This window comes from Hemitrygon akajei, chromosome 3 (genome assembly GCF_048418815.1).
Source record: "Hemitrygon akajei chromosome 3, sHemAka1.3, whole genome shotgun sequence".
NCBI classification, from domain to species: Eukaryota; Metazoa; Chordata; class Chondrichthyes; order Myliobatiformes; family Dasyatidae; genus Hemitrygon; species Hemitrygon akajei.
The window spans coordinates 84,752,119-84,775,169 of NC_133126.1; the positions used below are offsets into that span (position 1 = coordinate 84,752,119).

Here is a 23,051-nt window from a genome sequence, read left to right on the forward strand (position 1 = left end):
AAGACTGCTCACAATACTCCAAGTGAGGCCTCACCAGTGCTTTATAACGTCTCAACATTATATCCTTGCTTTTATATTCTAGTCCTCTCGAAATGAATGTGAATATCACATTTGCTTTCCTCACCTGCAAATTAATCTTTAGTGAATCCTGCATGAGGACACTGAAGACCTTTTGCACCATATTTTTTTGAATCTTCACTCCATTTAGAAAATAGTCTACACTTTTATTTCTTCTACTAAAGTGCATGGCCATACACTTTCGGACTCTGTATTCCATCTGCCACTTCTTTACATTTTCGGAAGCAGTCTAAGTCCTCTGTAGCGTCCCTGCTTCCTCAACATTACCTTCCCCTATCTTATATTGTCCACAAACTTGGCCACAAAGCCATCATTCCATCATCCAAATCATAAACGTATAATGTAAAAAGAAGCAATCCCTACACAGAACCTAGTGGATCATCACTAGTCACTGGCAGCCAACCAGAAAAGGCTCCCTTTATTCTCACTCTTTGTCTCCTGCCCATCAGACAATGCTCTATCCATGATAGTATCTTTCCTGTAATACCAAGAGCAGCCTCATGTGGCACTTTGTTAAAGGCCTTCTGTAACATCCAGTGATTCTCCTTTGGCTATCCAGCTTGTTATTTCTTTAAAGAATTCCAACAGATTTCTCAGGCAAGATTTTCTCTTCAGGAAACCATATTGACTTTGGCCTGTTTTATCATGTGCCTCCAAGTAGCCCGAAACCACATCCCTCACAATTGACTCCAACACCTTCCCAACCACTGAGGTCGGACTAACTGGCCTATAATCTCCTTTTGTCTGCCTCCCTCCCTTCTTGAAGAGTGGAGTGATAATTGCAATTTTCCAGTCCTCTGGAACCATGCAAAATTCCACCGATTCTCGAAAGATCATTGCTAATGCCTCCACAATCTCTTCAGCCTCCTCTTTCAGAACCCTGGGGTGTAGACCATCTGGTCCAATTGACACATCTACTTTCAGACCCTTCAGTTTCCCATGCACCTTCTCCCTGGTACTGGCACCTTCACACACTTCTGTCCACTGTCACGCTCAAACTTCTAGCATGCTGTTAGTGTTTTCCACAGTGAAGACTGATGTAAAATGCTCATTCAGTTTGTCTACCATTTCCTTGTCTCCATCACTTCCTCTCCAGCATCATTTTCCAGGTGTCTGATATCTACTTTTGATTCTCTTTTAGACTTAATATATCTGAATAAACTTTTTGTATCCTCTTTAATATTATTGATTAGCTTTCCTTCATATTCTATCTTTTGCTTCTCTATGACTTTTTTAGATGCCTTCTGTTGGTTTTTACATTCTTCACATCTTCTAACTTCTCACTAATTTTTGCTCTATTATCTGCCTTCTCTCTGGCTTTTATGCTGGCTTTTGCTTTGCTTGTCAGCCACGGTTGTGTCCTATTTCCTTTAGAGTACTTCTCCTATGGGATGTATCTATGCTGTGCCTTCCAAATTGCTCCCAGAAATTCCAGCCGTTGCTGCAATCCCTGCTATTGTTCCCTATCGGTCAGTTTTTGTCAGCTCCTCTTTCATTCCTCTGGAATTTCCTTTTCTGCACTGTAATACTGATAAAAGGAATTACAGTGGCATGAGATTTTCACACACAACAGTTGGCGTGCAAAACACAGAACATCCAGTGAGCGGCTGTTCTGTTGGTGAAGTCGCCTTGTTAATGAGAGAGGTCAGAGGAGCATGTGCAGCCTAGTTCAATCCGACAGGAAGGCAACTCAAATAACCATATGTTACAACGGCGGTGTGCTAAGAGCATCCCTGAACTTACAACATGTCGAGCCTTGAAATGGACGGGCTACTGCGGCGGAAAACCACGGGCAGGAGGTACCTAATAAAGTAGCCACCAAGTGCAGGTTGTGGAATCAGTTCAGAGTTGAGGTGAGTGAAGTTATCCATGCTGATTCAGGAAACCGATGGTTGAAGGTTAATAAGTGTTCCTGATCCTGACCCAGGGCTTCGTGCCTCCTTCCCAGTGGCGGCAGAGAAAAGAGATCATAGCCTGAATAGTGGGGGCTATTGGTGATGAATGCTGCTCTCTTGTGGCATAGCTGCTTGCGGATGTGCTCAGTGGTAGGGAGGGCCTTTCCTGTGTTCTATATCCACCACCTTTTGTAGGCTTTGTTCTTGGGCATTGGTGTTCCATATCAGTCCATGATGCTACCAGTCAAGGTGCTCTCCACTGTGCTCCTACGGAAGTTTGTCTAAGTTGCGTACATTGTGAAGAGATACTCCGTGCTCTTTGGTACCGAATAATTACATGTGCATGTAGCATCCCCACTTTGCACTTACAAAAAGCCTTCTAGCCATGTCACATGTTTGTACAACAGAGAGATAAAAAACAAATTTTGTTATTAAAATTTATTAAGTTATTTTAAAATGAGACCCCACAGTTTCTGGAAAGGTTGTCTGTCATTCAAGGAAGGTGAATTGCATCATTAAAGTGACAAATACATGTCACAGAATAGTCTGCAGTTAATATAATTGGCAATTAATGGGCAAATACTACAAGTTCATGGAAGTCACAAAGGTTAACAGGAAGACATAGAAACTGGAAGTACACTTGAAAAAAGATACTACTTTAGAGCCATGGAAGATAGCACTAATTAGAAGACTCCATTAAAGAACTGGTAATACTGCAATGAAATGAGGTAATAAAGGGCTTGGGTACAGTGAACAGTCACAGTATTTTTCCTTCGTGGAGAGTCCAGAACTAGAGGCCATAGTTTTAAGGTGATAGGAGAAAGATATAAAGGAGATCCGAGGGTCAACTTTTTCCACAGAGGATGGTGGATATGTGGAACAAGCTGCCAGAGGAAATGATAGAGGCAGGTATAATTACGAAGTTTTCCTTTGGATAGGAATATGAATAAGAAAGGTTTAGTGGGATATATGTCAATTGTGGGCAGCTGAGACTAACTCAGGTAGAACCACATGGATGAGTCTGGCTGAAAGGCCTGTTTCTATGTTGTACAGCTCTATAACTCTGTATGATCTAATGATTGTATGACTGCAGGTACACTGGAGTTGGAAAGATTGCCTGAGGTGGACACTACTTAATTAAGTGGAGATAGACTTCTCTGCAATTTTGCTAGAGCTGTTATTGTTGAGACTGTTGGTTGTTGATACATTGACCAGGAAGCATTTAGTCAGTATTAATTTTCCACATGTCGTAATAGTCTGCACTCTTCCAAGTGTTTACAAGTGGTGGCATTGCAGATACACTCAGTGGCTGCTTCATTAGGTACCTCCTTTGCCTAATAAAATTACCGCTGAGTGTATGTCCTTGATCTTCTGCTGTTGCAGCTCAAGTTACAAAGTGCTGTGCATCCTGAGATACTCTTCTACGCACCTCTGTTGTAACTAGTGGTTTTTTTCAGTTACTGTCCCCTTCCTGTCAGCTTGAAACAGTCTGGGTATTCTCCTCTGACCTCTTCCATTAACAAGGCATTTTCACTCACTGGATTTGTTTTTAGTTGTTCTGTAATCTCCAGAGACGATCATATGTGAAAATCCCAGGAGATCAGCATTTTCTGGGATGCTCAAACCTCTCCGTCTGATGCCAACAATTATTCCACAGTCAAACTTGCTTAGATCACAATGCTTCCCCACTCTGATGTTTAGTCTGAACAATAAATGAATCCCTTGACCATGAATGCATGCTTTTATGCATTGAGATGATGCCGCATGATTGATTGATTTCCTATTTGCATTAACGTGCAGGTGTACCTAATAAAATGGCTACTGAGTGTATGCTTCCTCTTGAAAAGGACACAAGGTTGAATAATCAACCATGAATAGGATGTATTGCAGCTCCAAATTAACCACAACTAAGGATTCACAGCTTGGTATCAGAGCACTGGTAGCTTCAAGATGGTACCCATACTTGGCAGCAGAATTTGGAGAGCTCTTGTATTCCCTGTGAATTCTCTGCATCTTGTGCAATTTTAAAAGTCATTCATTCACAACATGTGTAATCTGCTGTATTTGGATTTATTGTCCACCCTGCAGAGAGGTTGTAGATGAGTCAACCACATGGATGCAGCTGGAGTCACTAATGGTTCAATCAAGCCAAAGATGGCAATTTCTTTCCCTGTGGGACAGATGAGGGTTAAGAGAGTCTGGTAGACTCTTAGTAATTGTGATGGAATTTTCAAAATTCAATATTTATGGAGGTACCTGAATTCAAAATCCTTTACAACCCCACTCTTCCCACCTTGAACATTCTCTCTTCCTGACCCAGAAAAGCTGGAAAGCACTAACCACCAGGCTTAAGGGCAGCTTCTGTCCATTGTTATAACATTATTAAATGTTCTGATAAGATGGACTTTTGACCTCACTACCTACCTCGATATGGCCTTGCACCTTATTGTCTGCCTAAACTGTGCTTCCTCTGTGACAATCCTATTATTGCCTTTCCTTTCTATGTACTGATGTGAAATAATCTGTGTGGGTGGTGTACAAAAAGTTTCACTGTACCTCCGTACTTGTGACAGTAAGTAACCTTTACCTTTTAAAATTATGCAATTTGAACTTATTTCTCTTAATCACCTGGTAAACCTGTCCTGTAAATCCTTTGGTTGAAAGTAAAGACATATGAAATGGAAAAGAGAGAAATTAATTTGAAATGAGAAAATCTGCAGGTGCTGGAAATCCAAGCAACACACACAAAATGCTGGAGGAGCTCAGCAGGCCAGGCAGCATCTGTGGAAAATATTACATCTGAAGTTTCAGGCCAAGACTCTTCAGCAGGACTGGAGAGAAAAAGATGCAGAGTAAAGTTAAAAGATGGTGGGGGGTCGGGGGGGTTGGTGAGAAACACAAGGTGTAGGTGAAACCAGGAGAGGAAGGGGTAAAGTAAAGAGCGGGGAAGTTGATTGGTGAAGGAGATACAGGACTAGAGAAGGGGGGAGTCTGATGGGAGAGGACAGAAGGCCACAGCTATCTCACTTGCTATCTCTCCAGGTAGTCCCAGACAGCCTCGATGATGTTGAGATCAGGACTGTGTGGAGACCATACCATCTGAAACAATATAAAAATCTAGGGTGCCTAAGACTTTTGCACAGTACTGCATATTTCATATTATGTTATTCCCTCTCCTCCAGTGTCCCATTGATGCATTAACTAGAAAAATTCCAATTCCCCTACAGGGAAAATGTTTCAAAGGCAAATCGAGTATGTGAGATTCAGGCATTTTTGCTGCAAGAACACAGCATCAACACAGCAACCAGAGTTGGTGCATTAAAGTGCACAGAGGGGCAATCAAATATTAAAGAGAAATGGAAATGGAAAATGGACCTTTGAAGTATACAGCATTGCTAATAGAAATCTATGGAGTAGAAATTAATTTGTGTCAGGCACATTTTTATGGCTGCTGCTCCCTATTTATGTGGCATGTTGCTTGCAGTTTGTTATTGCCACATTAAAACTTGCCTGATGCAGCTTGTAAGATGAAGCTAACCTTTTTTTTTACAAGGAAAGTAAGTAGTGGGAGCATTAATCACACTACACCAATGCATAGCTGATGACAGTCCTGCCATGTCAGGCTGCAGATAAGTAGCTTTGACTCAGTCTGAGGCACACACAGCAAGTCACGAAGAACCTTGGCACATGGCACCTCCTCCTGTTAAGTTGAGTGACTGATGGTAAGTTTGTCTCGGTGTAAGGCTTAACGGAGAGACAATGTGAGGTTGTGACCAGGAGAGCTTGCCCCAAGGAGTCTTTTGGACATAATATTACCATCATGACATCCAAAAAGGGACTGGTCACTGCTGATTGCACATATCCACCTGCACTGTTCTATTTGCCTGTTGCCTCTGTGCTGAGTTCATATCATCCTCATGTTTCCCGGACCGTTGACAATCACCACTGTCACCTTGCTGTTAATATTGTTGCAACTTACTCAGTTCATTGCCCGTTTGTTTCATCCATTTCTGCTCCCAGTTCACCCAGCATGGACCATCCACCCATCCAGGTCCGCTTTGCACGTAACCCTGCCAGGTCTGCACCCTGTCTGCCAGATCCACACGGGATCACCCCACTCGCTTCGCGCTCCCCCCCTCCGACACATGCTACCTCTCTACTCCATGACGTTCCCTCTCACTTCACTCTGCCTTCTCAGTCCGTTCACGCTTCACCCAACTTGATGCACTGACTCGTCACGTCGTCCAGTCCGCTTTAGGGCACCCTACTCAGTTGCTATAATGTTGGTTATTTCCTTAACTACCCCTTCGCTCTGTCTGTCCCTGCTCCTGTTCACCCTCTATCCTTGAGCTCCACCCTGACACATGTGCCACAAGTTTGCAGAAATCAATACAATTCCTCTTGTTCGCTTCCGCTATCTATTTCAAAATATGAGTTACTTACAAGAAATTCTAAATGATAACCATTGAGCTCTCAAGTCATTCTATCATTCATTTATACAAACATTTTTTAAAAAATGTATAAATTATAACATAATCTGTGTAGTTTTGAAGGAGACACCAACTTGTTTCACACTGGGAGTCAATTCCTGTTGGCTTTGCGCCTGCTTCACTCTGCCCAGGTCCCTCATGCCTGTTGCATTCTGACATCCTGTCAGGACCGCTTATGCCTCACGCTCACAGGTTGGCACCCACTTTACCCAGTCCATTCATAATTATTTTTCCGACTCGTTTCACCGTGCTGTGCACAACTGATGTGCTCCATTCAGTGACTTCTAATTCCCGCTGCCTGCTCAGCCTGCTCCCGCTCCATGTTGACTAGTGCACAGATGCTTCAGATCTGGCCAGGTTGAGAGCCATGGAATTCTGTTTCGCTCGGCCATGTCCACACCCAGCTCGCTTTTCGTGCTTCATTTCCAACACATCCTGCTCCATGTAGTTTTTCATTGACTTCATTGTATTTCTTTGTATCTATTGCAAATGCCCACAAGAGAATGTACCTCGGGGTAGAATGTGGTGACAGATACAGATTGTGATACTAAATTTGAACTTCCATCTCCAGGTAGTGGCTCACCCTGCTCTGTATCTGGCATGTTAAAAGAGGGTGTGTGAATAGTTACCTCTTCTGATATGGACTTGCTGTTTGTGCTTTTGTTCATTTTCAGCTTCAATTTCTTCAGGGTGAAACTAAACAGTTATTAAGTGCTTTATTACACAGCAAACAAGCATTGATGCTCACGTTGGTCAATTACTTTCTAAAACCTGGAAATTAAAATGGGTGGGTCACGTTATGAAGAAAAGTTGAGCAGACTAGGTTTGTATCCACTGGATTTTAGAAGGGTAAAAGGACATTTGACTGAAATGTACAAGATACTATAGTGTCTTGATAGGCTGGATATGTAGAGGCTATTTCCTCGTAGTAGAATCTAAAACAGGGGATCACTTTTAAAGATAAGAGGTTGCTTATATAAGGTAGGGATGACATTATTTCTGAAAGAGTCAGAAGTATTCAAAGCTCTGTTCCTCCCAAGTTCAGTGTAGGGAGTCTCTGAGAATCTTCATGGCAGAGCTAGATTCATTTTTGATGAGCAAAGGAGTAAAGGTTTACCATGGTTTGAACTGGACTTACAGTCAGAGATATTGTGATCTTATTATGCGATGGAGCAGGCTTGAGAGCTTGACTGGTCTGTTACTGTCCCTAATTAATATGTTCATTATTTTCTGCTACAAACATGAATGAGCTATGAATCTCCAGAGCAACAGGTCACCTGGCTCGATTTAACAAGCTCATTGCTAACTCAGTCACTCCTGTGTTCCATTGCCCTTGTGGTCTGGCTGGTGGAGATCATTCTGTCCCACAAAAACTGACTGGAAGAAAGAGTATAGCATTCAATCTCTGTCCCTGTATTCTGTCAGAAAGTAAAGGTCTGGTATGCCGATAGTATAGATTTCGAGTCAGATGGAGTTGATCTGAAACAGGTTTAATGTCACTGACTTACAGTATATCATGAAATTTTTTGTGGCAGCAGTACAGTGCAATTTATAATAATTCTATAAATTACAACAAGAAATATATGTATGAATTAAATTAGTGCCAAAAAAGAGCAAAAACAGTGAGGAAGTGTTCATGGACTGATTCGTTGTCCATTCAGAAATCAGATGGTGGAGGAAAAGAAGCTATTCATAAAACGCTGAGTGTGTGTCTTTAGGCCCCTGTTCCTTCTGTCTGGTCGTAACAAGAAAAGAGCATGTCCTGGGTGATAACGTCCTTAATGATGGATCCTGGTTTTTTTAATTTTCAGGCATCATGCCTTTTGAAGATCTCAAGAGAAAGGCTTTTCTTTTTTACAGCCCACTGCAGGTCACTCCTTAATGGTTTACAATCAGTGAAATGCATTTGGTTGTAAAATGGGAAATGTGTCAGTCAATTGTTGGAGTCAAGCCTCCAACAAACAGCAGTGTGATTATCAGATAATTTTTTTTGTATTTGGTAAATCTGGACAGAGTGGACATACATTTACACTAGTAGGAGAGACTAGGATTTGAGAGGACATTCAAAAGGCAGTATCCATCTCTCTCTCTCTGTCTCTCTCCCCATCTCTGTCTGTCTCTCTAGATCTGAACCTGTAACTTGCCTGCTCTGAAGTGAAAGAATTACCCATTGAATCTTTTCACAAAGGATACCCATTGATGGAACATTGTGTGACAATGTGGTGGGGAGGAAAAGCCTCTGAACAGTGAAGAATTTAGCAACTGAGGTCATGTTATTGAGAAGGAAATGTGGCTTATCATTATTCATAGAGTCACAGAATCCCACAGCACAGAAATAGGCCCAGCTCATCTATGCCAACCTTAAAGCCTTGCAACATTAATTCTATTTGCCCATTTTAGGTCCAGATCACTCTGCTCCTTTCCTAGCCAGGTACTTGAACAAATATCTTTTAAATGTTGTACTAGTGCCTGCTTCCACTCCTTCATCTGACAGCTCATTCCAGATATTTACCATACTCTGTATGAGGCTCAGATCGGGTATGCAGCTGGTATCTTTACTAACGGTCAAAGTGTTTAATACCAGAGGGCATGCATTGAAGGTGAGAGGGGATGTGCAGGGCAAGTATCTTATACAGGGTGGTAGGTACCTCGATTGCACAGCCAGGGGTGGTGGTATGATAGAGGTTAACAGAAAACTCTTAGTTAGGCACAGGAATGTGCAGAGATATGGACCTTGTGTAGGCAGAAGGGATTATTTTATTTAGGCAGTTAGTCACTAATTTAATCATTGTGGAATAAAGGACCCATTCCTTATAGGCAGTTTTGCATTTCATTGTATCAGGCTGTGTTTGGAACTTAAGTGCATAAGAACCATTTATCACCATGTGCTGAATTTCTACCTGACCCCGTTATCACAAAGGACCCTTTTTTTTGCTGTTTGCAAAACCCTTTATTGAAAATTTCATAACAAGAGTACCAATTTTCAACAGTTTATAAGTTTCCCCTTTACAAAGCAGTAGATCAAAATGGTTTGTTCATTCCAACAGAAACAGATTGTACACAAATATTTGTGGTCCATAGCAAAAGTACTGTATGCAAACTTATCAGAACAAGTTACCTCATTCAAATTGAACAATTGTTTCTGTAGATAAGGTCCATGGAACTAATAATGTGCATGTCTATTGTATGGCTACCGTTATATGCTACGTACACTATGCTACATATCAACAGTGTAGCTTTAGCCGGCAAAAAGTCAAAGTCATCCACTGTGAAGACTATCAGCATCTCTCCCTCTTCACAAGTATTATTCGTGCATTATATTAGTACTACCAGACAATATTTGGAATCTGTTTAAGATCTGGTTTTCTACTTTTACTTGGGGTGTTACTGGGCAAAAACAGATCCAGCCTTCCAGCCCATTGCCAGACAACATCCTATCAATTGTATTCCTTGAGAGAAACACAATGGGACGTGGGTCCATCAGGCAATAGAGTGCATGGAACAAATTAGAAGCAGAGAAGGACAAAGACATGATGGATCCTGTAGGATAGCTTCCTGCGTAGATCTTCCACATTGCCTTGCAGAATGCCTCTTCACCAGAACTTGCCAAGAGCTCACTTGGCTGGTAGTAAGAGGGTCCCTCCTTATTAGGCCTTTCTTGTACAGTCGGGGAATCACACTTGTAACACCTGCTGTGCTTAGGGTGGTTACAATGAGGATGAGATGAATACTGACCTCTTTGCAGACTGTGTATTGACAAAGAAGGCCTGAAGAAAGATCCAAGATGCCATGTCAAGCTGTATCCAAAAAAAGCTGTGTAATGGAGAATTCTCTGATCTACAGGCTGTTTTTAGGGATGTATACCAAGACAGACATCAATAGAGCGGAGTGGAAATGATGTTTGCTCCATGCTGACAATCAAAATTGGCACTCTTCAAGGATGTGTGCTTAGCCCACTGCTCTATTTTCTCTACATCCACGATTGTGTGGCTTGGCACAGCTCAAATACCATCTATAAATTTGTCAATGACAACTATTGGTGGACGAATTTCAGACGGTGATGAGGAGGCATACAGGAGTGAGGTAGCTCCGCTGGTCTAGAGGTGTCTCACGACCTTGTACTCAATGTCAGTTAGACCAAGGAACTGATTGTAGAATTCGGGAAGGGGAAGTCGAGTGAACACACAGCAGTATCATTGAGGGATTAGCAATGGAAAAGGTGAGCAGTTTCAAGTTCCTGGGTGTCAACAAGATCTATCCTGACTCCAACAAGCGGATACAATTACAATGACTATATTTCATTAGGGGTTTGAGAAGCCTGTACATTACTAAAGACTCTCGCAAATTTCTAAAGATGTACCATAGAAAGCATTCTAACTGGTGTGGAGGAGTCTCTGCACAGGATCGGAAACAGCTGGAGAAAGTTGTAAAGTCAGCCAGTTCCATCATGTGCACTAGCCTCCCCAGCATCAAGGACATCGTCAAACAATGCAATGTGCTTTTCTGCCAGAAAGTTCAACTTTTGTTTCATCTGTCCATAGAACATTGTCCCAGAGGTGTTGTAGAACATCCAGGTGGTCTTTTGCAAACTTGAGACATGCAGCCATGATTTTTTTTTTGGAGAGCAGTGGTTTCCTCCATGGTGTCCTTCCATGAATACCATTCTTGTTCAGTGTTTTTCTTATAATGGACACATAAGCAGAGACTTTAGCAAGTTCTAGAGATTTCTGTACGTCTTGTGCTGTTACCCTTGGGTTCTTTACACCTCCTTCAGCATTGCATGTTGTGCTCCTGGTGTGATCTTTGCAGGATGCCCACTCCTAGGGAGAGTAGCAAAAGTACTGAGTTTCCTCCATTTGTAGACAATCTCTCTTACTGTGTGCTGATGAACACTCGGATCTTTAGAAATAGTTTTGTGGCCTTTTCTAGCTTCATGCATCTCTACAATTCTTCTTCTCAGATCCCCTGAAAGTTGTTCTGATCGAGGCATGGTGCGCATAAACAGATCTTTCTCGAGAAGAGCAGGCTCTGTCTTTGTGCGCCATTTTTATAGGGCAGGGCACCTCTACAACCCACATCTTCAATCTCATCTCATTGACTGAAACACCTGACTCCAAATATCTTTTGTAGAAGGCATTACCCCAGAGGTTCACATACTTTTTCCAACAAATACATGTAATATTGGATCATTTTTCTCAATAGATAAATGAACAAATATAACATTTTTGGTGTTATTTATTTAATTGGGTTCTCTTTATTTAGTTTTAGGACACATGAAGATTTGACCACACTTTAGGTCATATTTATGCAGAAATAGAGAAATTTCTCTCGGGTTCACAAACTGTCTTGCACCACTCTATATGTTTTTTAAAACTGTAATTCACAATCTTTATTACTCTATATTGCAATATATCAACACTATGCCAGTGGTATCAAACCTGATTTTGATTCTGCCACATTCAAGGCTGATGAATGCACTGAAGTTCAGTTCCCAGTACACCTGTGTGGCTAGTTAACCTACCAGCCCACATGAATTTAGGATGTGGGAGGAAACCTGAGCACCTGGAGAAACCCACATAGCCACAGGGACAACGTACAGATCATTACAGACAGTGGCAGAATTTAATGCGGGTTGATGAGGCTGTAATTGTGTTACACTAACTGCTTCACTACCCTACCACCCAAAGTTATTGTTCCCATATGAGTTAACCTCACTTTCTACAAAGGCTGCCTGCCTCTTAGCTCAACCCTCACTGGCCATCTTTGTGTTCTTGTCACAAAGCTGGTCTTTGCACTTTATGCTCAGACAGTATTGCAGAGCGAGACTCACCATATCATGGCCAGGAGCAGAAGCCTGAATCAGCTCTGAAAGACTGCTTTAAAGCTCAGAGGAGGCTGAACACTGGAAGACACAAGATACTGGTATCTGGAGACAAGAAAAAACAATCTACTGGAGGAACATAGTGAGTCAGGCAGCATCTGTGGGAGGAAATGCACCCAAAATATCAACTGTTTATTTTCCTCTATGGATGCTGTCCAAGCCTAAACATAAGAAACAGAAGCAAAATTTGTCAATGTGGCCCACTGTGACAGCACCATCATGCAATAAAATGGTGATGAATTTTTCACCTCAGCCTCACTTTCCTGTACTAATCTTACATCTCTTGATTCTCATATCATTCAAAGACCTTGGTCTTGATATCTCAGCAAATCAGTCTCCACTGGTGTAGAGAATTCCAGCCACTCAACCTTTATTTTGAGTCTGTGGCTTGTGGTTCTGAACACTCCAATCAGGAGAACCATCATCCATCTAACCACCCTGTCTGACCCCAGGAGAATTTTGATTTTTGTTAATGGATCACCTCTGTCTCCCAAGTACAAATATAGAGATGAAGTATCTTATCGTAGGATCATTCCCTGCCACAATTCATGGAGAAGAAATGCTGATGAAGGTCCTGCTGCCTCGAGACATTGTGTGGATGGGTCCTGTGTAGCTAACGCTTGAAATCTGTATCGTCCCAGCAGCACATAAGTAGCAATGGTGCTAGGTACACAAAATGTGCGAACGGCACCAATGTACAGAGCTGACAACACAGTGAGTGCAAAGAGAGCCACACATTGTTTCTTGTACTTGTGTATTTTTTTATGAACAAGTTCAGTTTAGAAATTAATAAATGATGTGTTTGTTCTCATTTATTCAGAACAAACTTTGCTAAAATAGCTGCCACTCAACAAATGGAAGGATTATAGCTCTGCAGTGAGGATTATTGGAACACTGTTTATTGATGACCGTAACCCTGTTTACAGTTGCATCATTGTTTGAAAGAAGAATCTGTATTTACTGTAAGAAAATCTGACTAAACTGCCAAAACGAACCAATAATACAAATAGAACAGTTCTTACAAATGACATGCAGGATCATAGTTAGAAGTGGTGTTGCAACATAAAATTGCATTAGCATGATTCATCTCGCCCACCGATTTGCAATGTCTGCCTTAGACTTCACTCATTGTCGTCATACCCTCGCATTCACTATCATCTGACAAGAACTATTACTACCTATATCTGTTGCTTTTCTCGGATTTCTTTGCGGTGTGACTGATTGAAAGGAGAGTTTTTTTGCAGTTTTGTGAAGTGCTTCAACAACTTATCTAAAATACAATTATGATGCACTGAATAATTCTCTATCTCCTTTAGTCTTTCTCACATGGGGAATCTGCATTTACAGAGACAGTTAAACACACCCTGCTCATAGACTGTTTGTCCCACTCCCATGAGGAAGGAGGCTGCATAGCATCCACCTGTACTCAGAAACAGTTACTTTCCCCAAGCAGTAAGGCTGATCAACACATCCACCACTACTTTATTACTTCCCATCAGTCATCTTATGTACAGCCTAACATCACTTTATGGACCTACAATCATTCTATGTTTATAAGCCCTCATATATTTATACATATTGTATTTATTATTATTATTGTTCTTGATCTTTTGTGGGGGGTTTTTGTGGGGCATTGGATCTGGAGTAACAATTATTTTGTTCTCCTTACACTTGTGTACAGGAAGTGATATTAAACAATCTTGAATCTTCAATCTTCAACAAAATTAAAAGACTCCTCTCCAGTAGCCCCTTTTATAATCACTGTTGCTAAAATAAAAGTTAGGAAGGCATAAAATAAGGTAATTATGGGATTACATTGGGAATTGTTTTTTTGAATTTCACTCTCTGGGTTCGAGTAAGCTTGAAAGTACCCCTGGCAGAAAAGTGGGTACTATTGAAATAAATATCTCACATCATTTTGGTCTCATTGGGAATAATGTGACAACCTGGCATATTTCAGATCATGATGGGTTTCTCTGCTACAACTAAACTGAGGCCTCGATGTCTGGAGGTGGATTTCACTGCAGAGGCTATCTAGAGGGTCGCAAGTTCAGCAGGAGATATAATAATCATAACCATCTGAGGGAGAGGTTTAAGAAGGAGAGGAGCTAAGGAGGAAAGCTGAGAGAGAAAGGCATTGAGGGAGCAAAAGAGAAAGTTAGTAGAGGGGGAATTGCAGGAAAGAGGGGAATTAATGTTAGCAGGGGAGGAGTTGAGAAAATGGTGTGGACTGGGGGATCTGTATTTATGCAGGTATATTTGTGTTTGGGGTGTGTGTGTGATTGCATTTATATCTGTATGCATGCTTCTGTGTGTATAGTATGTCAGTATATGTGTATATGTTTCCCCTGGGTTCCTTGGTTTCTTCCTGCATCCAGTGACTCACAGGTTGGTAGGTGAATTGGCCAGTGTAAGTTACCCCTCGTGTGTAGGTGAGTGTTAGAATTGATGAGAATGCAAAGTGAATAAAATATTTAGTGTAATAGTGTACCTGATGTTTGGCTTGGATTTGATGGGCCAATAAGCTTGTTTCCATACTGTGTGACTCTAAGATCAACTGTCTCCCTCAATCTCCCACCCAGCCAGTGTGAGAAACCAATGGTACCAGAAAATGCTTGACTATACCAGACCATATGCATTTTGGACACAGTTGATATTGATGCCAGAATGCTCTGCTTGTTAGGGCTTATGTTTATTAAATTAACAAAAAAAGAGAATCAACAAGCAGTCTTTTTCTTTCTTCAACAGATAGAAAACATTATCATGCGGATGCAGGACGAAAAGGCGGGTGGAGTGCCTATTCGAACAGTGAAGAGCTTTCTGTCAAAGATTCCCAGTGTCATCACAGGCAAGTCTGCTTGGCCAGATTTACATAAAGCTCATGCAGCCATTCCTACACTGCACATGCACAGTTTGATAATTAGATTGAGTAACCTGTAAATGAGAATCAATGACAAGGTGCTGATGCTGGAAATCTGAAGTAAAAGCAGAAGATGGTGAAAACATTCAGCAGGAGAGACAGATTCTCTGGAAAGAGAAACAAAGTTATCATTTCACATTGATGGCTCTTCCTCAGAACTGGGAAAGAGAGAAAACAAGTCAGTGATGAGTTGAAGAGAATCTGGGGAGGATTGGACAAAGGGAATGTTTCTGATATTCTTGCTAGGATGAGACAAGGATTGCAACGTCCTCTGCAACTTGAAGTTAACTTGTTTTCTCTCTACCCCCAAAATATTAACTCTGTTTCTGTCTCCACACATGCTACCTGACCTGCTAGGTGCTTCCAATATTTTCTGCTTTTATTCACTTGTGAATCTCACACTTCCTTGCAAGGTTGTCCCTGTCAAACTTGGATTTGTACAAATACTATACCATGTGCATCATAGAACCATAAGTCTACATTATTTATACAGAAATTATATAGCCTTTGTCTTATAAATGTTCAAACAAGGTTGACTGTCTATCTTTTGCACACTGCTTAACCAAAACCCTTCTGACTATTGGAATGCAGTTTATCATTAACAAGTATTAGATTAAATCTGATGGCCTCTCAGATGTCTTTTGCTGTCTGGGTAGCCTCCAACCTGATGACTTGAATGTCAATTTCACCTTCAGTAAAAAATATCTCTCCCCCCCCCCCCCACTTCTTGTATTCCCCACTCTGGCCTCTTACCTCTTCTCACCTGCCTATCACCTCCTCCTGCATCCCCTCCTCCTTCCCTTTCTCCAATGGTCCACTCCTCTCTCCTATCAGATTCTTTCCTCTCTAGCCCTTTACATTTCCCACCTACCTCGCTTCACTTATCACCTTCTATCTATCTTCCTTCCCCTTCCCACCATCTTTTTATCCTGGCACCTTCCCCCCCCCCCCCTTCCTTTCCAGTCCTGAAGAAGGAAGATGCCTCAGCCTGAAACATCGACTGTTTATTCATTTCCATGGATGCTGCCTGACCTGCTGAGTTCCTCCAACATTTTCTATCTATTGGTGTTGCTAGAAATTCACCCCTAGTACACTTGTTAACATTTCATTAATCGAAAGGAGCTCAGATATGATATTTGTGCATTCAAAATGACTTGCACTTTCGCCAGCGTAACATCAGCAACAGCACTTCACTTTATGAGATATTGATGAGGGAAGTAACAAGCATTATGTAAATTTGAGCACTTGATAGGATCTAAAACACACAGCCAAGAGCAATGAAACAGAAGGTAAAACTACGCAAATGTCAGTGCTTTCAGCTGATAAGTATAACTATCTAGATTCATGACAGTGTTTCTATGATGCTACTTACAATGCCAGCAACCTGAATATGAAAATCATCCAATACCACCTCAGTTCTCGATGTCCTTCTATTTGCTTTTCAATGGCTCATTAGTGGAGCTTCATTTACAATCCACGCTTCCATTTGCTTAAGTAGTTAAGGGTAATTTTAAGTGAAACAAACCATAGAAAGTGGACAGGTTTAGTTCAAATCAACTTTGCACCACATCCATATCTTATGTTGATAATGGACAGGAGAATTAACACCACACTCAAATATTTATCTTAATGCTGTTCTCTGATGTGATAAGCTTGGATTCACAGTTACTAACAAATGTGATTGTATTGCGTGGAATAATTTACACAGTAAGATTTCAGTTCCAACATCTGGGTTAAATCCAATGTACTGTCAAAAAAATGAAGACCTTCACCTCTTCTTTAGCTGAAAAGGTATCATGTGATCTAAGGTTGGGCAATTTCAACTTCTGTGCCAGTAAGCAGAGACACAAAGTGCAATTATATCCAAAAATTGTGTCAGTAAACTCAGCCAGAGTGGAAATGGGAAAACAAATCGTTGTCAGCTCTGGAGGAGTTGTACCATATACCCTGTCATTTGATCAGAATATTTTACATTCCATTGTTGACAATCAAATAAATCAACACCAAATGCATGAATAAAAGAAAAGAATGATTTATCAAAGTCATGCATTTAACATTGGCATGGGAAATATCAGGAGAATTGGACTTCCACTGGGTCCCACAAAGTAGCACTTCCCTGATATTAGTCACAAAAAAGACAGAGCTGTGTGTTCATTCATTTATTGAAGCTGCAAGTATGCGATAAGGCGAGTTAAAGAGTACAGCGTGTGCAGCTTTGATATAAGGACGAGCTTCACTGAAAGGATGACTAGAACCTCTTTATTATCTGCTTACCTTTGATTCTGCTCTTTGCAAAGTTTGCACATCAGATCTCATTGATAGGCCCTTTCTCTAAATCCAATAATGGAACATTTGGGACAGAAATAGGAGAAAGTCACTCAACCCTAGTGTTTAGGTGACAGAAAATAAAATTATACTGAACCATCTGTGCTGTTTACAAGTACTTTGAGCATCAAGATCACTTAACTAATTTAAAAATGTGGATAGTGCAATTAAATGGATGTTATACTGGGAAGTTACTCAAAAGGCATATACTGAGGAAAAATTGTGCTGTTTATGATTTCAGCTGGTCAGATATAAATGTACATGAAATGCAATCACATACCTATTGTTTGAATGTTACATTTTAAGCTTTCTCATTGAGATATCGGATTGTTCATTGTTACATTGAAGTCTGGATAAAGATTATTGAGGTTATTTTTTCATGCAGATTTATTTGAACTACATGTGAATTTTTACTTAAATACTCATAATGATTGTCAATTAGTTGTGCGAAGCACATCGTAAAAATCAGAGCAGATCCTCTGTGGAGGTGACACAAATGTACATGAAGACTGCTTGCGTGAATTAATGCCAGTTCTGTTGCACATTTGAATTTTGCAGATGGTTCAGGCCTTGATCAGTACAACAAGCCCAAGCTGCAAGCATGTTTAATTTATGAATGTTAAAGGGCCACCCCTATCTATGTTACTGCTGGAGATTACGAAGTGTCTATTTCCCTTAAGTTAGCTTCATACTCATCATTAGTGATCAGACCTACAACTCCCTCCTGCCTTTGCTGATATCCCCTCGGATGTTGCCAATGTCCCCTCTTCGTCACAACCCATTCCAATTTTCTCCCCTACTGCTTAAGCACTGGGACGTGCAAGCTTTTCCCTCTGAAACAGAGTTTAGATCCAGAACATCAACAATCCCTGCTAAAGTTGCTCAACCTGTTGAGTTCCTTCAGCAGATTGCTTGTTGCAGAGTTTTAGTTCCAGCTTTTGTCTGTTGCTGTCTTTAATGCTGCTCAGTATTTCTTCAGCTGATATCTGGTTTCTTTAGTTGATTTCTCCAGTCAAAAGTTAGTTCTTCACATGTGCTGTGCTGACATCCAACCTAGAGAAGTCTTTCCTGCATCCATGATATGATTTGTTCTTGAGATATGGACATTGCCTTTGGCATGACTACTGGGTCATTTTAGGGAATGTTAACTTTCAACGGGGATGTAGAATAGAACTCACATGTAAGGAAGACCAGAGATAACAAGGTCCTTTCCTTAAATGGCTTTAATGAAACAGTGGGAGTTTTCCAGTTGTTATTCAGTGTTCAAGTTTGCTTTTCTGGTGTTAGCCTACATTTCACTGAATGTACTGAATTCCTTTTACTGACAGAGTAAGTGGATCTGACCTGATGTAAGTGATGTGACCAGGCATAGCTATCCTTTCCATACAGATCTTATTGATTTATGGGATATGAAGATGGGGGTAACATTAATACTAGGGACTAGCAGATAGGCAGAGTGAGAGTGAGAAATGATGACGTAACTTGATCTTACACTGAGCAAGTCCTGGATAGCAGGTTTGCTAATGGAGGATTCAAAATTAAACTTACTTGTATCAGGCAAAAGACGTGTGAGGAAGTCAATAATAACTGACTTTGTGAAAAATCTAGGAACGAAGGACACTGGTAACCTGAAACAGAAAATACTGGAAACACTCAAAAGCAATGGAAAGAGAAATAGTGTTATTCAGCTCAAATAGTGTTTCAGATCAAAGACCCTTTTTTTCCAGAAAAGGGAAAGAGAGAAGCAGTTTATTTTTAAGTTTATATGAGAGTGTAGGAGAAAAAGATGGGGTAGAGGGAATATCTCTGACGGGGTGAGGCTAGGGTAGTGGTTGATAAGAGGTTTAGAGACAGAGAATAAAAGCAGAAGTGTGCAACTACCAGAACCTCCTCAGCTGTTGTTAACAAGGTTTTGTGCTGGCAAATAGAAGCAGAAGCAAGGATACCATCAAAATTTGCGGTTAGGTAATATTCAGCATCCCTCCAAACTATACCTGGTTGTATCAAAGTAAATTTGGCCTCTGACTTAATGCAAGTTTTGCTTTCTTAACAATAATGTACAATACATCTTCGTATCTCTGTTCACATCCTGCAACGTTTTAAAGGAATTTACAATTATTGAAGTACATTTATGACATACAGTCGGCCCTCCTTATCCGTGGATTCCGTATGCGTGGATTCAACCAACCGCAGATCGGGAAAACCCGGAAGTTCTCTCTCCAGCACTCGTTGCTTGAGCACGTACAGACTATTTTTTCTTGTCATTATTCCCTAAACAATATATTATAACAACTATTTACATTGTATTAGGTATTATAAATAATCTAGAGATGATTTAAAAGTACAGGCAGTCCCCGGGTTATGAATGAGTTCCATTCCTGAGTCCGTCTTTAAGTCGGATTTGAAGTCGGAACAGGTACAGCTGGTATCATTTAGTGTTAGTCAAAACGTTAGTCAAATGTTTTTCTCAGTATATAGTACATATTTTACCTTTCTATGCACTTAAAACACTTAAGAAACATACGTATTTCAATAATTTAACCACTGCGTTGCTTAGTAATAATTGTAGCTTTCATCGGGGCAGGGCCTTCCATATGCTCCATTAAAATTGTTTCGATTGTAGACCAATTGTAGCCTAACGCTTTTCTAATGACCAATGGTGTTTCGCCTCTTTCCGATCACTTTATTACTTCCACTTTAGTTTCAATCGTGATCATGATTATTTTCGTGAACAGAAACACTGCGGATTCAGAGCTGCGATCCCAGGTCCTAATGTCCACCGCACGGAGACACGTTAAATAAAGTCGGGGGGAGTTCCGCTAGGTCCTAAAGACCACTGTACTGATACATGTTAAATAAGGGACTTGAGCATCCACGAATTTTGGTATCCGCGGTGGTCCCGGGACCAATCCCCCGCGGATAAGGAGGGCCGACTGTACTTCCACTTGTACCTGTCATGTCAGGAAAAAAGCAAGTCATTTGTATGCAGAAAAAACCTACTAAGAGCATTGTGATAATGACAAGAAACACTCAATGGTCATTTTTTTTAAGTATAGAAGGCACCTAATAAAGTGGCCACTGAGTGTATGTTTGTGATCTTCTGCTGCTGTAGCCCATGTACTTAAGGGTTTGATTTGTTGTGCATTCAGAGATGCTCCTTTGCACACACTGTTCTAATGCATGGTTATTTGAGTTACTACCACCTTCCTGTCAGCTTGAATTAGTCTGGCCATTCTCTTTTGTCCTCTCTCGTTAACAAGCCATTTTCGCCCAAGAATAGTTGTTCATTGGATTTTTTTTTCACATCATTCTCTGTAACCTCTAGAGACTGTAGTGCATAAGAATGCTGGGGAATCAGCAGTTTCTGAGATACTTAAACCTCCCAGTCTGGCTCCAACAGTCGTTCCACAGTCGAAGTCACTTCATCACATTTCTTCCCCATCCTGACGTTTGGTCTCAACAACAGTTTAATCTTTTGACCATGTCTGTGTGGTTTCATGCATTGAGTTGCTGCCACATGATTGGCTGATTAGATATTTGCCTTAATGAACAGTTGTACCTAATAAAGTGGTGACTTGGTGTATATAGTAATGGTTGTGAAGGGATATAGTTTGGTTGACTAATTTTAAACAGGGTATAGGGATTGGGATCCCTGCTTCTCTTCAAAATCATGAATTGTTTTTTTCTGTCTCAGAGGGCAAACAACTTCATTTTAGTACCCACCGCAGCAAAAAGACAGGACTGATGACGGAGAAGCACTCTTTCACTAATGCTTTGAAGTGTTGGCACAGTTTATAAACACAAGTCTCTTGGGGGGGGGGGGGGGGGGGGGGAGGGAGAGACTTGAAACCATAAATTTTGACTCAGAGACAAAGGAGTGTTACCTCTTGAGGTATGACTAATATTATTGATATGGGCAAACACTGCATATCCATTAATTCATTCATTTGGAATGGAAAATTTAACTAGAGTAAGAATGCAAATTCAATTCAGGAAGGATTATATCATAACAATAATAATTTTCCTTAGGTTAGAGCATTTTATTGTCTAATGTGGAATCCAATTTTACTTGCTATGTCAGTAGCCTTTTCATTTAATTAACTGTAAAAAAAAAAAAGCCAGCAGGATCACTGCTTGGGGATTCAAGCTGAAGAGATAATAGTTGTATATTTAATATTTCAGTAATGTTTGAGTAATCTTGTATGTATATATATTGGTTGATTAAGCATTCTTGCTCCTTTAAATAATTCATTATGGGTTATATGTGAGTTGCATATATGAATTGCATAGGTCTTCACAGTACCATGTGATGTGTGCATACCTTGCTTAAAGTAAAAACTAAGTTAGATTTACATTTCAGACTCTGTGTCTTCCTTTGAATTAGTTTAATGCTTTGAAGTTACAAAACATAACATTGGAGATGAGATAATTTCAAAACAAACCCAAGATGACTGCTATTCAAGTTAAAAGAAAGTGGCACAGCGTGTGTTTATTTAGATGGAAAGACACAAATGAGATTTTTTTTAAAAGGCAGAAAACAGAAGAATTCACGGGTTTTATACAAGATGATATTGAGTACAAGATGATAATAATCATTAAAAAAACAGCAAACATGGCTGGCTACCTCAGAAAGACAGATGTGTTTGATTGCTCAACAGGTAATGGGTTCATGTACACTGAGCAAAACGAACAGTATTTTTAAGCAAAAGGAGTAGCCAATGAAGCAAGTACCAATTTTGCTGAGTGCATTGGGTTTAAAGGCGTACAGTTTGCTTCAGAGTTTAACTGCTCCAACCAAACCAGCCAAAATGAGTTATGTTGATATCATGAACGTAATGCAGGAAAATTTAGGACCAAAACCATTGTTGATTCCAGAATGCGTCAGGTTTCGTAAGTGAAATTAAAAAGAAGGGGAGTCCATTTCAACGTATGTGGCTAAATAGAAGGTCTGCGTGAGCACATGGTCAAAGAGTCAGAGCGCAGCAGAGATCACAGTGAGAGGATTTGAACTTCTTCAGGGTAGGCATTTCTTGCAGTATAATAGTAGCATAAAGAGGAGAAAATCAGCAGATGTTGGAAATCCAAGCAACATTCACAAAATGCTGGAGGAACTCAGCAGGCCAGGCAGCATCAATGGAAAAGAGTAAATAGTCTACGTTTTGGGCCAAAACCCTTCATCAGGAAGAAAGATGAGAAGTTAAAGCAAAAACATCTGGTATTCTTGATAGGATGAAACACTGGCTGAGAAGTGGCAGATGGAGTTCAACCCAGCTAAGTGTGAGGTGGTTCATTTTGGTAGGTGAAATATGATGGCAGAATATAGTATTAATGGTAAGACTCTTGACAGTGTGGAGGATCAGAGAGGTCTTGGGGTCTGAGTCCATAGAACACTCAAAGCTGTTGCGCAGGTTGACTCTGCGGTTAGGAAAGCATATGGTTCATTGGCCTTCCTCAATCGTGGG

General features: G+C 40.7%; 1 protein-coding gene across 2 annotated transcripts in view; it reads left to right on the plus strand.

Annotated features, from left to right (window-relative positions):
* Positions 1-23,051, plus strand: part of LOC140725163 (regulator of G-protein signaling 6-like) — a 573,527-nt gene that overhangs the window by 384,892 nt on the left and 165,584 nt on the right. For both annotated transcript variants that reach the window (XM_073040261.1, XM_073040262.1), the window contains exon 3: positions 15,093-15,192. In XM_073040261.1, the coding sequence (XP_072896362.1) occupies positions 15,093-15,192 (100 nt within the window). The remainder of the gene's footprint in view (positions 1-15,092; positions 15,193-23,051) is intronic.